This window comes from Danio rerio, chromosome 10 (assembly GCF_052040795.2).
Source record: "Danio rerio strain M-AB ecotype USA chromosome 10, GRCz13ab, whole genome shotgun sequence".
Lineage (NCBI taxonomy): Eukaryota > Metazoa > Chordata > Actinopteri > Cypriniformes > Danionidae > Danio > Danio rerio.
Genome location: NC_141030.1, coordinates 47,062,951 through 47,077,137, shown reverse-complemented (window position 1 = coordinate 47,077,137; position 14,187 = coordinate 47,062,951). Strand labels below are relative to the sequence as shown.

General features: G+C 37.4%; 1 protein-coding gene across 5 annotated transcripts in view; it reads right to left on the bottom strand.

Annotated features, from left to right (window-relative positions):
- Positions 1–14,187, bottom strand: part of xrcc4 (X-ray repair complementing 4) — a 71,004-nt gene that overhangs the window by 27,493 nt on the left and 29,324 nt on the right. For 4 of the 5 annotated variants that reach the window (XM_087269030.1, XM_087269032.1, XM_087269033.1 and 1 more), the window contains 2 exon segments: positions 8,684–8,833; positions 6,822–6,967 (listed from right to left, as the gene is read on the bottom strand). In XM_087269030.1, coding sequence (XP_087125156.1) covers positions 6,822–6,967; positions 8,684–8,833 — 296 coding nt within the window. 5 annotated transcript variants of the gene reach the window in all.

The following is a 14,187-nucleotide window of genomic DNA, read 5'->3' as shown; positions in this document are numbered from 1 at the left end:
ACAAAGCAAAGTCCGTAATGCTTGCCCCGCCTTCGCACTCTTCGTATTGGCCCACTGCTCTAGCACTGAAATATCAGCTGTCAATCACTCAGTCAATGCCTTCTGGCTTGTGATGACAGAGAGAGTTACTACTGCGAAAAACTGTAAAGCGCTGAAGATGAGAGTGAAGATAACGCTGACAGATTTTGTTTTAGAAACTATGGCATCTAAAGTTACAAATAATGGCACATCTTACTAGTGATCATGTGCTGAATGTGAATAGAGAGTGGATAAAAGACTTCCGTTGGCTTCAAGTCCGCTATGAAAAGTCTTTGGGGTGGAATTTTCAGGTAACTGTTTGCCACATCTAGCACGAGAGCTTCTGTTTAATCCTTCATGTAATCGCCAGATGCTGTCCGCCGTGCAATAGGCAGATATATGTCAAATTTAACACCACGTACACCATCGCAAACAGGCTTACACTGAGTAAACTAACATCGCTGCTCATGAAAAGACCGGTATGGCTATTAACACAACGTATGCATATAATAAGGTACAGTATATGTCAAAAGCATCAGTGCAATATCAGACAGCACCCGTGAGAACAGCACAGTTATACCGTTAACAGATTCATTCATGTCCAGCAGTGTGTGCAGGGCCGGTGAGCGGGCCGTGTATCTTTTGCTCACTCAGTTATGTTATAAAAATCTATTTTCTTGTGATAACGGGATTTCATAGAGACATATTTTCCTCACGCTTGCATATATATTTTTTTGCTTATTAGTTTAAATACTGTTGATTTCAAATGCAATAAATATGATTGTATAACACTTGTTGTAACGATGCTTATAATTGGTGGGTGCGACTAAATTTTGGCTGATGCGCCTACATTTTTAAAGTTAGGAGCACCGGTGCTACCAAGAAAAAAGGTTTATTTCGAGCCCTGCTATAGAATTTTTTTATTTATTTAGAGATCTGTGAGAGGTGTACTCGATGATGAGCACTGTATAGATATTTTACAGATATTATAGATAGATAAATATATATTTTAATTAGAGGCATGTTTATAAGTAGAGGCATGTTTATTACTAATATTATATAATTATCTGAATATTTTTCTGTATTTCCATACTTTTTATTTCATTCATTCATTAATTTTCCTTCCATTAAATATTCCATTTATTGATGGACTGTGGGGGGAAACCGGAGCAGCCAGAGGAACCCCACGCCAACACGGGGAGAACATGCAAACTCCACACAGAAATTCCAACTGACCCAGCCGAGGCTCAAACCAGCAACCTTCTAGCTAAGAGGCAATAGTGCTAACCACTCAGCCACCGCGCCGCTCTATTTAATTCAATTCCTCAGATTTATTTAAAATGCATCATGCAGTTTTTAATACTTTCTTCTAATTCATTCTATGAGCTCCATAGTCATCTGCTGCCAATATGATGCTTTCAGCCATTCAAAAAACAAAGCAGGAGATGATTTACTGATATTTGTGAATGTTTGCTTGTATAAATGTCTCTGAACAGGATTAATGGAGGTTCTCGCAGGCTGACGGCCAAGATAGGATTCTGCGAACACAATCAACATCATAAACGCATTAAAAACACGTCGAACATCAACATTCAGCAACTTACATCCAACAAAACAGCAGGACTGCGTCGGCCTCATGTGATACGACAGCATAGCACAGTGGGAGAATGCTCAAAACTGCAGTGAATTTCATCTGCTATGAGCATTTTGACAGTAGTTAGTGTGTAATGTCTCCACTGGTTTAACCCTCATACCACATTCAGCTGCATTCTCACTTATCAGAGAAGTGAAGCATGGATTTGACTCATTAAAAGAATTAAAAACACACACACAGTTTTACATTCGCGAGTCATCTTGACCCAGGCATGTGTGGTGCACTGTTGGGTGTCAAAAATACAAATTGCAAAAATCAAAGCAGTGACTGTAAATCTTTTGTATATTATATTTAGCAGCAACATTATCTTGCAATTTGGGGATGAATTTTGTTGATAAACATGTAAATGGGGCGGCACGGTGGCTCAGTGGTTAGCACTGTGGCCTCACAGAAAGAAGGTCCCTGGTTCGAGTCCGATCTGGGTCAGTTGGCATTTCTGTGTGGAGTTTGCATGCTCTCCCCGTGTGGGCGTGGGTTTCCTCATGGTGCTCCGGTTTCTGGCTGTAAGTGAATTGAACAAACTAAATTGGCCTAAAGGGGCGAGGCAGTGGCGCAGTAGGTAGTGCTGTCGCCTCACAGCAAGAAGGTCTCTGAGTCGAACCTCAGCTCAGTTGGCGTTTCTGTGTGGAGTTTGCATGTTCTCCCTGCCTTCGCGTGGGTTTCCTCCGGGTGCTCCGGTTTCCCCCACAGCCCAAAGACATGGGGTACAGGTGAATTGGGTAGGCTAAATTGTCTGTAGTGTATGAATGTGTGTGTGGATGTTTCCCAGAGTTGGGTTGTGGCTGGAAGGGCATCCGCTGCGTAAAAACTTGCTGGATAAGTTGGCAGTTCATTCCGCTGTGGCAACCCCGGATTGATAAAGGGACTAAGCCGACAAGAAAATGAATGATTGAATGAAATTGGCCTAAAGTCGAGTTCAGACATGATTTTAGCCCAGATTTTGACTCGCCGACAGGTTTTGAGAAATCGCCGACGAATGCCTGAAATCACAGTCAAATCTGTGCTCGTTCAAGTGAGTGACAATCACACAGTGTGAACGATCAAAGATGCAATCTGAGAGAATCGCCAATGACTCGCCGACGCCTCTGAGATATTTGGCATGGTAAAGCCCAATCTTAATTCTACCCCTTAGCTCAGAGGTCGGCAACCCAAAATGTTGAAAGAGCCATATTGGACCAAAAAAAACAAAAAACAAATATGTCTGGAGCCGCAAAAAATGTAAAGCCTTATATAAGCCTTATAATGAAGGAAACACATGCTGTATGTATCTATAGTAGCTATATTAGCCTACTATAAAAATGACTAAGTTGGCTACAAATACATAATGAGCCTTCATGATTAAATAGCCACTGAAATCAGGTGGTTGGTGTTTATTTTGGTCATTTAAACACTGCAGCACAGCCTCTGGTCTTTCAGTGGTATTAAATTGATCATTTCTTCTTGCGGCCCATCAGAGTTCACATACCTGCATAAAAGCGCATTGAATATCGGTCACATCACAGGCAATTGAGTATGCTGGCACTGAAATAATGTCCTTGGTTTGCTGATTGGTGATGTTACCTGCCATTTTAATAGCCCTTTCCTTCACTGTTTTAGCGGAGAGAGGTACATCTTTAATTTTTTGTATTATCTTGGTTTTGTTTTTGAAGTCTGCAAATAGGTGTTCTAATATGTTGATGAATGACTCCTTCATGTAGTCACCATCTGTGAACGGTTTTCCATGTTTATTATCTCCCGGTTTGTTTACAACAGCCACCTGCCTGGCATCCCACCCTGCTGATAGAAACCTGTGTCGCAGGCTATGACGCAAATCTTCGTAGACAGAAATGTTGAAATTAAATATTAATTCTACATACTTTTACAGCATTTGAAAACGTTCAAAATTGTTGTCCTCCTATATAAATCATATTAAAACAAAAATATATCCTAACCTTCCCCATCTTTTTGAACATTTTTGAAAAAGCTCCAGGGAGCCACAAGGGTAGCGCTAAAGAGCTGCATGCGGCTCTAGAGCCGCAGGTTGCTCACCCCTGCCTTAGCTCTTCCCCCTACCCCTTGTTTTGGTCATTCCCGCGAAGGGGTAGGGGTGTCCCAATTCTCTTTAGCTTGAAGGTGTAGGGCTAAGGGCAAGGGGTACATACCCCTTCGAACGAAGATTTTTCAGGACTACACTCGAAACCAAGTGGTACGAAAATTTCCCAGAATACACCAGCCCCAACTGCACCCAGAAATAAGGAGATCCACAAATTAGTATTTTTTGCCATTATTACGAATTTTTCTAACATTTAATACAGTGGTTCTCAAACTTTTTTTTATCAAGTACCACCTCAGAAAACAATTGTCTCTCCAAGTGCCACCATACAGAGCAGTATTGAAATACAGTAGTGTAGTTGGTCCAGTAAAGCAGCTACAGCTTTGCACTGTTTAAAAATGTGGCAGATTAATTCCTACTATTAAGAATATTTATTATTGTCAGTCACTTTAAACATTATAATGGTCTGAACATTAACACTACTGTGCTTATTAGTAAAAAACAAACAGACAAACAACCAAAAAAAAAAACAAAAAAAAGGTCAACATTTAAATTGAATGTTCGTTTTAAAGTTAAAAATAGTAGTTTACTGTTCTTAAAAGAAAATCCTGTACTTAAATGTAAAGTATTACCATATAGTAGCCAACTCATTAACACCAGGAAATGTTGCCTGGATTCCAGAAATATAGGCTATATGTCATCATATATTCATATATAAATCATTTTTAATAAATTTTGAAATATATGTAGCATGTAGGCGAGGCAGTGGCGCAGTGGGTAGCACGTTCGCCTCACAGCAAGAAGGTCGCTGGTTTGAACCTTGGCTCAGTTAATGTTTCTGTGTGGAGTTTGCATGTTCTCCCTGCCTTCGCGTGGGTCGCCTCCGTGTGCTCCGGTTTCCCCCACAGTCCAAAGTACAGGTAAATTGGGTAGGCTAAATTGTCCGTAGTGTATGAGAGTGTGTGTGAATGTGTGTGTGGATGTTTCCCAGAGATGGGTTGTGGCTGGAAGGACATCCCCTGTGTAAAAACTTGCTGAATAAGTTGGCGGTTCATTCCGCTGTGGCGACCCCGGATTAATAAAGGGACTAAGCCGACAAGAAAATGAATGAATGAATGAATGAATGTAGCATGTACACATGACAAATTTGATTTCTCCACATACCACTAGAAGGAACACGTACCACAGTTAGAGAACCACTGATTTAACACATTCATAACCGCGCTCATGTTTTACTGTCATGCTTAAAATAAAAAAAACGCTGAATTTCATGATCTATAATCCCTAATCATAACTAAAAAAAAAATAACATGTACAGCAGTCCCACAACATTCTGACACTGGAATACCCTGTCAGAACAGTCTAGTGGCTGAGAATGAGCTTTTTACAGTGTCTGCTATAATGTTAATGTTGTTTTCGTGTGTTTACATTGATAAACATGGCCACTGTGTAAACACTGCACAGTTACATTACAGCATTATGATAACAAAATATACGCCTTCAGTGATCCTTCAGCATCCCTTACCAACAAAACATTCGATGTTTAAAGATAAACCAGCTGACTTTTTTTCGATGTAAAGAATTGGCATTAAGAGGTCAAAATTGGACAAACTTGGGGGTGTGTGTGTCCTGAGAGGTTGAAATCCCCTAAACAGATACTCCTATGAAACTACATGGGTTTAACTCACTATTTGGTGCAACAAACAACCAAACCACATTAAAGGCTTAAATTACTCTTCATGTAAAATCTCTTTAAGCACAAAAACATTCCCAAACACACACTCTGAAACACACACCACTGACTCGAGAAGGGAAACGGACAATAACTGAAGCTCAAAAGGCTCTGTCTGAGAATCTAAACCAAGACGAATCACACCTAGCAACCATACACTACAATTCACACTGTTTACAGCGTCACGTGACTGTGGAAGGGGCTTTTCTGACGGTGCTGCGCTTCACTTTTCTGACTCTGCAGGGTTTACACAGGGGGAAAAACAGAGGAATTGAGCAACTCGGACTAAGTCATGTGGCGACTCCACCTCATTTCCCTTTCTGTGCCTCCAAACTGTGACTCAACGGAGCCCCCAAACACAGCCTGATGTCGAAATACAACAAACGCACACTGGGTTGCCAAGGAACAATTTTAGCAGATGACGTCATCATAGTTGGGTAAGCAACTTTTGTACTGAAAAAAAAAGATTCGGGATACCTATAGTGATGTTACGTCTCAAGCGGATTCAAATCATCCTTCAAGATGTTCAAAACTTGATTAAAGGCCTGTCTTTTTAGTGAAGCATACATGCAATGCATCACATAACTGTAGGATGAGCGAGTGTGCTCCATTCAGGTAAGTGGGCTTGACAAACCACCTGCAAGAAACACTTGCCAGGAAGACAAAAAAAATCATAAATAAATAAACAAAACATAAAACAAAACAAAAAAATTAAATAAAAAATAAATAAACAAAACAAAAAATAATCTAAAATTTTAAAAATAAAATAACAAAATATAAAAGCAAAATAATTAAATAAATAAAACAAACCAAAAATAATATAAAATGAAAAATAAAATAAAAAAACATTAAAAAACTAAACTAATATATATATATATATATATATATATAAATATATATATATATATATATATATATATATATATATATATATATATAAAATAATTATATTATATATATATATATATATATATATATATATAAATAAAATAAAATAAAACAAAAAATAACAAAATAAAATCTAAAATAAGAAAATAAAATGAAACAAAAATAAATAAATAAATTGAAACAAAACAAAAATAATATAATAAAATAACACAAATAACAAAAACTAAATAAAACAAAACATTAAATAAAATAAAAAAACATAAAATAACAAACCAAATAAAACAAAAAATATAACAAAACAAAATAAAATAGCAAAAAATTAAAATAAAATATAAACTAAAATAAAACAAAAAACAAATAAATAAAACATAAAACAAAATAAAACAAACCATAAAATAAAATAATTGATTGACAAAACATTAAACAAAATGAAAATAAAGCAAAACAATAAAACGGAACAAAAAATAAAATTCGATAAACTTTAAATAAACATTCACCTTCTGTAGGAGGTTTTGGGTCGAGGCGTTTGGGTTCTGCTTCCTGTTCATCTTCTGTACTTCCTCCATAATCACTCTCTTCATCAGGACTCTTATCTGCTGCCGCCTCCACCGCTTCATGATCTTCACTATCTGCCTTTTTCTTTCTAAGAGAACAGAACAAGTACAACACGCACAGAATGCATTCAGATGACAAACTAACGAAAAAGTTTGTGTGAACAGGTTTGATGATGTGTTCATACAGTATACACTACAGTTTAAAATAAGATATTATTATTTTTAAATAAAAAATCTCATTAAGCACATGTACAGATGTTTTTAAAATGCATATATTTTTAAATTCCTAAATTATACCTTACAAAAAAGGTATAAAAAAAGAAGGGTGGGGAGGGGGGTGGGGCAAGCGCGCTTCGGCACGATTCAAGGCAACTGTACCTATTGTGAGTACGCCCTTAAACACATAAGCGGGATTTTAGAATGATTTCTGAAGGGTCAAGTGACGTTACATGACACATTATGTGACAATATTGTGCCAAGTTGGTAGGACTTCTAACTTTAAAAAGCCACAAATCACAAACCTTTGCAGAACACCTGTTTAATAAATGATTCCATTAAAAAACAGGACCCCCTTTACTGCACCATACCCCACCCCACCATACCACACCACAACCTTAAAACATTATGCAATTCTGAGTGTGCCTCACACAGGTGAATAAGCTTGACAAACCACCTGTAGAAAACACTCTCTCTCTATATACAAAACAACCCCCCTCCTTACTATCGAGCACTCAATTCTCTGAGCACTAGCAGTTCCTTTATATAATCAGCCCTTGTTGTTTGCATTGCCTTCTCTTGTTGAATCGCTGAACACCTCCTCGATTGTGAGTAGATTTGGACAAAAGCATCTGCTAAATGCATTTTTGTCTTTAGTTATCATTAATTGTGAACAACACTCACCGGCCACTTTGTTAGGTACACCTTACTAGTACCAGGTTGGACCCCCTTTAGATTCAACAAGCTACTGGAAATATTCCTCAGAGATTTTGCTCCATGTTGTCATGATAGCATCACACAGTTGCTGCAGATTTGTCGGCTGCACATCCATGATGTCAATCTCCCGTTCCACCACATCCCAAAGGTGCTCTGTTGGATTGAGCTCTGGTGACTGTGGAGGCCATTTGAGTACAGTGAACTCATTGTCATGTTCAAGAAACCAGTCTGAGATGATTGAGCTTTATGACATGGTGTTGTCCTGCTGGAAGTAGCCATCAGAAGATGGAGACACTGTGCTCATAAAGGGATGGACATGGTCAGCAGCAATACTCAGGTAGGCTGTGGCGTTGCAAGCAACCCGTCTTGCAGCAACAACCATGCCACGTTCAACGTCACTTAAATCCCCTTTCTTCCCCATTCTGATGCTCAGTTTGAATGGCAGCAGATTGTCTTGACCATGTCTACATGCCTAAATGCATTGAGTTGCAGCCATGTGATTGGCTGATTAGAAACTTGCGTTAACAAACAGATGGACAGGTGTACCTAATAAAGTGGCCGGTGAGTGTACATTACTCAATATTTGAAGTTGATAAAAAATCATTTTTAGGACTACTCTGTCCTTCAAAGTCCAACTTCAACTGCTGACTACTGTAAACCTTCCTAATATTAGGACAGATGTTTTGCTCATTTTAAGTTTGAATCATGAGCACAGGCAGGAAAAAGACTCAACACAAAACTGGAAGTGAAAATCAGCGTAATGCGATCATGGGATTACCTAACGAAATCGAATGTTTAATAACAGGAAAGCGGGGAAAATTGAGAGAAAGATCATGATGAAATGTGGCGCTGGTCTTTTCTTTCTTCTTTACCTCGGTGATCTCTCCTCCTCAGCCTCCTCCAGCTCTCGGACCCTCTGCTGCAGGGCTCGGAGTTTGGCTTTCTTCTCATTGAGGACCAGCACAAAGCGGCCGTACAGGTCTCTCTCTAACGCCTCCTTTCCCTTCACGTATCGATCCATCCTGAAAAACACAGAAAAAACACTCAACTAGGGCTGGGCGGTGTGACAGATCTCATTCATTCATTCATTTTCGGCTTAGTCCCTTTATTAATCAGGGGTCGCCACAGCAAAATGAACCCTCAACTTATCCATAAAATGTTATACGCAGCGGATGCCCTTTTAGCAGCAACCCAACACTGGAAAACACCCACACGCTCTTGCACACACTCACATACACTACAGCCAATGTAGTTCATCAATTCCCCTACAGCGCGTGTGTTTGGACTGTGGGGGAAATCAGAGCACACAATAAAGGGAGAACATGCAAACTCCACACAGAAATGACCACTGACCCTGCCGGGGCTCGAACCAGCAGATTTCTTGCTGTGAGGCAAATGTGCTACCCACTGCGCCAACCATGACAATTAACTCATATTACGAAATAAAGTTGAAGACAAAAATGATCAACCTACAGTACAAAACATATGTATTCCTCTTAAATATTTCCCCAATATTTTCCCTAATAATTCATAAGTGCAAAGCAAGACACATTTTCACAGTGTTTCCTGTTATATTTTTCTTCAGGCAAAATCTCATTTTTTTAGTTTGGCTAGAATAAAAGTTATACATTATTAAAATGATGCATAATTATATATTTTTTGAAAATGTAAAAACTTCTGAGGTCAATTTTATCCCCCTCAATTCTTTATCTTGCTACAGAACAAACCAGAAATGTGCAATGACTTGACAATTTATCCTAATTTGCCAATATTATCCTAATTAACCTAGTTAAGCTTTTACATTCCTCTGTAAGCAGAATCCTGCAAAATAACTAGTAAAAATTCTTTATCATGTCATTATGGCGAGGACAAACAAGAACACAGTTACTAGTAGGCCCACATGGAATCTGCACACGCAGAAATACAGAGTTTCTTGCAGGTTTTTAGTCCATCAGTGAGTCTATTTATTTACCTGTGTAAATGTTTATTTTTATTCAGATTCAAAAAAAAAAAAAAAAAGTCAAGTGCTATTTTGAGGTTTCCGCCTGGATTTTGCCTACTCAAACTTAAAAGCTTCCCAAATCCACATGCAGGGGTGTAAATGCAAAAGTTTGGTATCATTTTAAAGAAAACACTTATAATTTTCATAAAACACTGTTGAGAGTGATTAAAATAGTTGTATATGTTGTCTGTTTCATAATAAATTCCCTCAAAAAAGAGGCACTTTTTTTGTAAACTCAAATTTAAAAGAGTGCCTTTTAGTTTCTACGGGCTCTATTTTGATGGTCCATGCGCAGAGTGCAAAACGCAGGGAGCAAACGCTTTCAGGGCGTGTCAGAACGCATTTTTGCTAATTTACGGACGGGAAAATCCACTTTGCGCCAAGTTGCATGGTCTAAAAGGGTTGAGTTTATTTTCTTAATGAGTTATAGGTGTGTTTTGGGAATAAACCAATTAGAGTCTCGTCTCCCATTCCCTTTAAGAGTCAGCTGCGTCACACCAAGAGCGCATTCGCTATTTACAGGACGTGAAATAAGTCTAAGTAGAAAAACTGAGCATTTCACAAGCAAACAGTTCACAGTGTTTTAACAGAAAACTGTTAAACAGAGCATCTACTGCGTGAGAATGAAAGATAATGGATCTACTTTCACTTTCGCTCTTGGATAGGGAAACCTTTACGCACAGACATCAATTAGCCTTTAAATAATTAATTTAGTTTGTTAAGCGCAAAGATTCGTTTTAAAACTATTTCTAAATTCAGTTCTAATTTCCAGCAAACGAATAAATGAACAATATTAACGAAGTATGTTCAAAAACCTGAGTTATATCCTAAAACACATGCTGTGCCCCATATGGTCTAAAACCTGACAGGTGGACAAATCTAAGCTTGTTTTTAATAATAAACAAATATAAATATGGATATAATAAATAAAACTGCTAATAATAATAACATTATACAAAAGCAAATTGTTATGAATGAACTGAAAAAGCCTCCCGAGATGAAGAAGACATAAAAGCAGTGATTTTTCATATTTATGTAGGCTAGAAAATAATATGTTTTGTAATATTTTAATCCTTTATATTTATATCCTATATCTATTCTTATTATATCCTATATATATCTTTAATATTTACATTTTTTCATATGTAAAGATATTTGCCTATTGCTCTCTTGTGTGTATTAAGCAGTGTGTAAGCGAGGTGCAACTCTGCGCTGGAGTTTAGACCGGGTTAGTTTTGGTCTAATGAAAAATCTATTATAGTTTCTCAAAATAGCAACGCGCCAGCGGTCCGCCTCAGAACGCCTTCCTTTTTAGACCAGAACGCCTATGAGCGCACAAATGAGCGCTAATGCATTTGCTATTTAAACAGCGTAGCGCAACGCCTCAAAACCACTCTTGCGCCAAGCTTAAACTACCAAAAGACTACTGCGCCACGCCTTGCGCCACACTGCGCCGGGTGTATGATAGGGCTCTATGTGGTCTAGGTTGCTGTACTTCATTTTGGTGATTCCTGCACATGTCAGTAATCATAGAGAAAAGATAAATGTCTATTATAATCAATGCAAAAGTTATTATATTCCAATTAATTAGAGAACGAAACCACTTATGGGGGTATTGGGCCAGTATGGACCTGTAGTACCGGGTCCCAGAGTTTAAGAAGTTAATTATTCATTCATTCATTTTCTTGTCGGCTTAGACCCTTTATTAATCCGGGGTCACCACAGCGGAATGAACCGCCAACTTATACAGCAAGTTTTTACGCAGCGGATGCCCTTCCAGCCGCAACCCATCTCTGGGAAACATCCACACACACTCAGACAATTTAGCCTACCCAATTCACCTGTACTGCATGCCTCCACACAAAAACTCCAACTGAACCGAGGTTGGTTTTTGTGCTCAAATAATGATTACATTTTAATTTTTGATGAGCACTATCCAACAGACACCTGATCTCATTTTTGTGCACTGTCCGGTGTCCATCAGTAAAGTGTTGTTGGTGTTGGTTAGCATTACTAATTCCCCATAATTGAGCTTCTGGAAGATGTTAGAAAGTGTGGCGGTCGGTGATGTCACTGCTGCGGTTTCTCACAGAGGAAACATTGAAGCACATGGAGAACAAGAAAAGAAAGCAAACCCTCATCAGGTTGTTCAGGGATTCCCTTGTGCTCCGCCACCCACTCCTGAATGCGTCATGTGCCCTCAATCTGCCAAAAAAAAAAGCTGATCTGTGCTCACTTACATTCAGTTCCCCTATTTTAAGATGAGTATCACAGCAAACACTTGTGTATCTGGACTTCCTTAGCAACCATTTGAAAATGCAGCTTTTATTCTGAATCACAGCAGATGATGAGGAGGGAGAGACGGTCTTTCTCTGGAATCACGAAGAGGTCAATGACCTGACTTTACATCTGGCATTATGTTAAAGAATAAATTAATAAGGAGATATTCCCAGAAACAAAGAAATGTACCCTGAGCACTTTCCCCACATTAGTAGCTTTTTTACCTTTATTTCAGTCAAGTTTTAAAACACCAAAAGGATAAATTAGTTTCATCTGAATAAATAAAAAAAAAATAAACAGCCTTTTGTCTAATACAGAAGTGTTTGGGTTAAACTGGATGGATGGATGGATGGATGGATGGATGGATGGATGGATGGATGGATGGATGGATGGATGGATGGATGGATGGATGGATGGATGGATGGATGGATGGATGGATGGATGGATGGATGGATGGATGGATGGATGGATGGATGGATGGATGGATGGATGGATGGATGGATGGATGGATGGATGGATGGAATTAAACTTAATTGAATTGGATAAGTTGCATTGCAACGTTTGAATTGAATTGAACTTAATTTAATTAAATGAATTTAATTGAATTGAATTGCATTGCATTGTATTGTATTGTATGGATTGAGTTTAACCTAATTTAACTGGATTAATTGAATTGAATTGTGTTGCGTTGCGCTGCATTGTATTGTATTGTTTTGTATGGATTGAGTTTAACTTAATTTGGTTGGATTAATTGAATTGCGTTGCTTTGTATTGTATTGTATGGATTGAATTTAACTTAATTTAATTGGATAAATTGAATTGAATTGAACTGAATTGCGTTGCTTTGTATTGTATTGTATTGTATTGTTTTGTATGGATTGAGTTTAACTTAATTTAATTGGATGAATTGCATTGCATTGTATTGTATTGTATGGATTGAGTTTAACATAATTTAACTGGATTAATTGAATTGAATTGTGTTGCGTTGCGCTGCATTGTATTGTATTGTTTTGTATGGATTGAGTTTAACTTAATTTGGTTGGATTAATTGAATTGCGTTGCTTTGTATTGTATTGTATGGATTGAATTTAACTTAATTTAATTGGATAAATTGAATTGAATTGAACTGAATTGCGTTGCTTTGTATTGTATTGTGTTGTATTGTATGGATTGAGTTTAACTTAATTTAATTGGATGAATTGAATTGAATTGCGTTGCTTTGTGTTGTATTGTATGGATTGAATTTAAGTAAATTGAATTGGATGAATTGCATTGCAATGTATGAATTGAATTTAACTTAATTTATAATATATATTAATATTAATATTAATATAGAATATTAATTAATTTAACTGATGTGCTTTACGTTGTATTGTATTGTATGGATTGAGTTTAACTTAAATTAATTGGATGAATTGAATTGAATTGCAGTGCATGAATTGAATTGGATGAATTTAATTAATTCAATAGGATTAGATGAACTGAATTGGACTAATTGGATTGGATGAATAGAATTGGATAAGTTAAGATGGGTGGATTAAATTGAATGAATGCATGGAGGGGTTGGAATTGAATTAGATGAACTGAACTGGATGAATTGAGTTTAATGAACTGGGATGGATGAATGAATGGATAGATGGATTGAAATAGTTTGAATTGTATTGTACTGTACTGTATGTATTGTACTGTACTGTACTGTATTGTATTGTATTTTATTGTGTTGTATTGTGTTGTATTGTGTTGTGTTGTGTTGTGTTGTACTGTGTTGTGTTGTGTTGTACTGTGTTGTGTTGTGTTTTGTTGTGTTGTGTTGTGTTGTGTTGTGTTGTATTGTATTGTGTTGTGTTGTGTTGTGTTGTGTTGTACTGTGTTGTGTTGTGTTGTACTGTGTTGTGTTGTGTTGTGTTGTGTTGTGTTGTGTTGTGTTGTGTTGTGTTGTGTTGTGTTGTGTTGTGTTGTGTTGTGTTGTGTTGTATTGTATTGTGTTGTATTGTATTGTATTGAAATGGATGAATTTAATCTGATGAATTGGGATGGACAGATTGAGATGGATGGATTGTATTGTATTGTATTGTGTTGTGTTGTGTTGTGTTG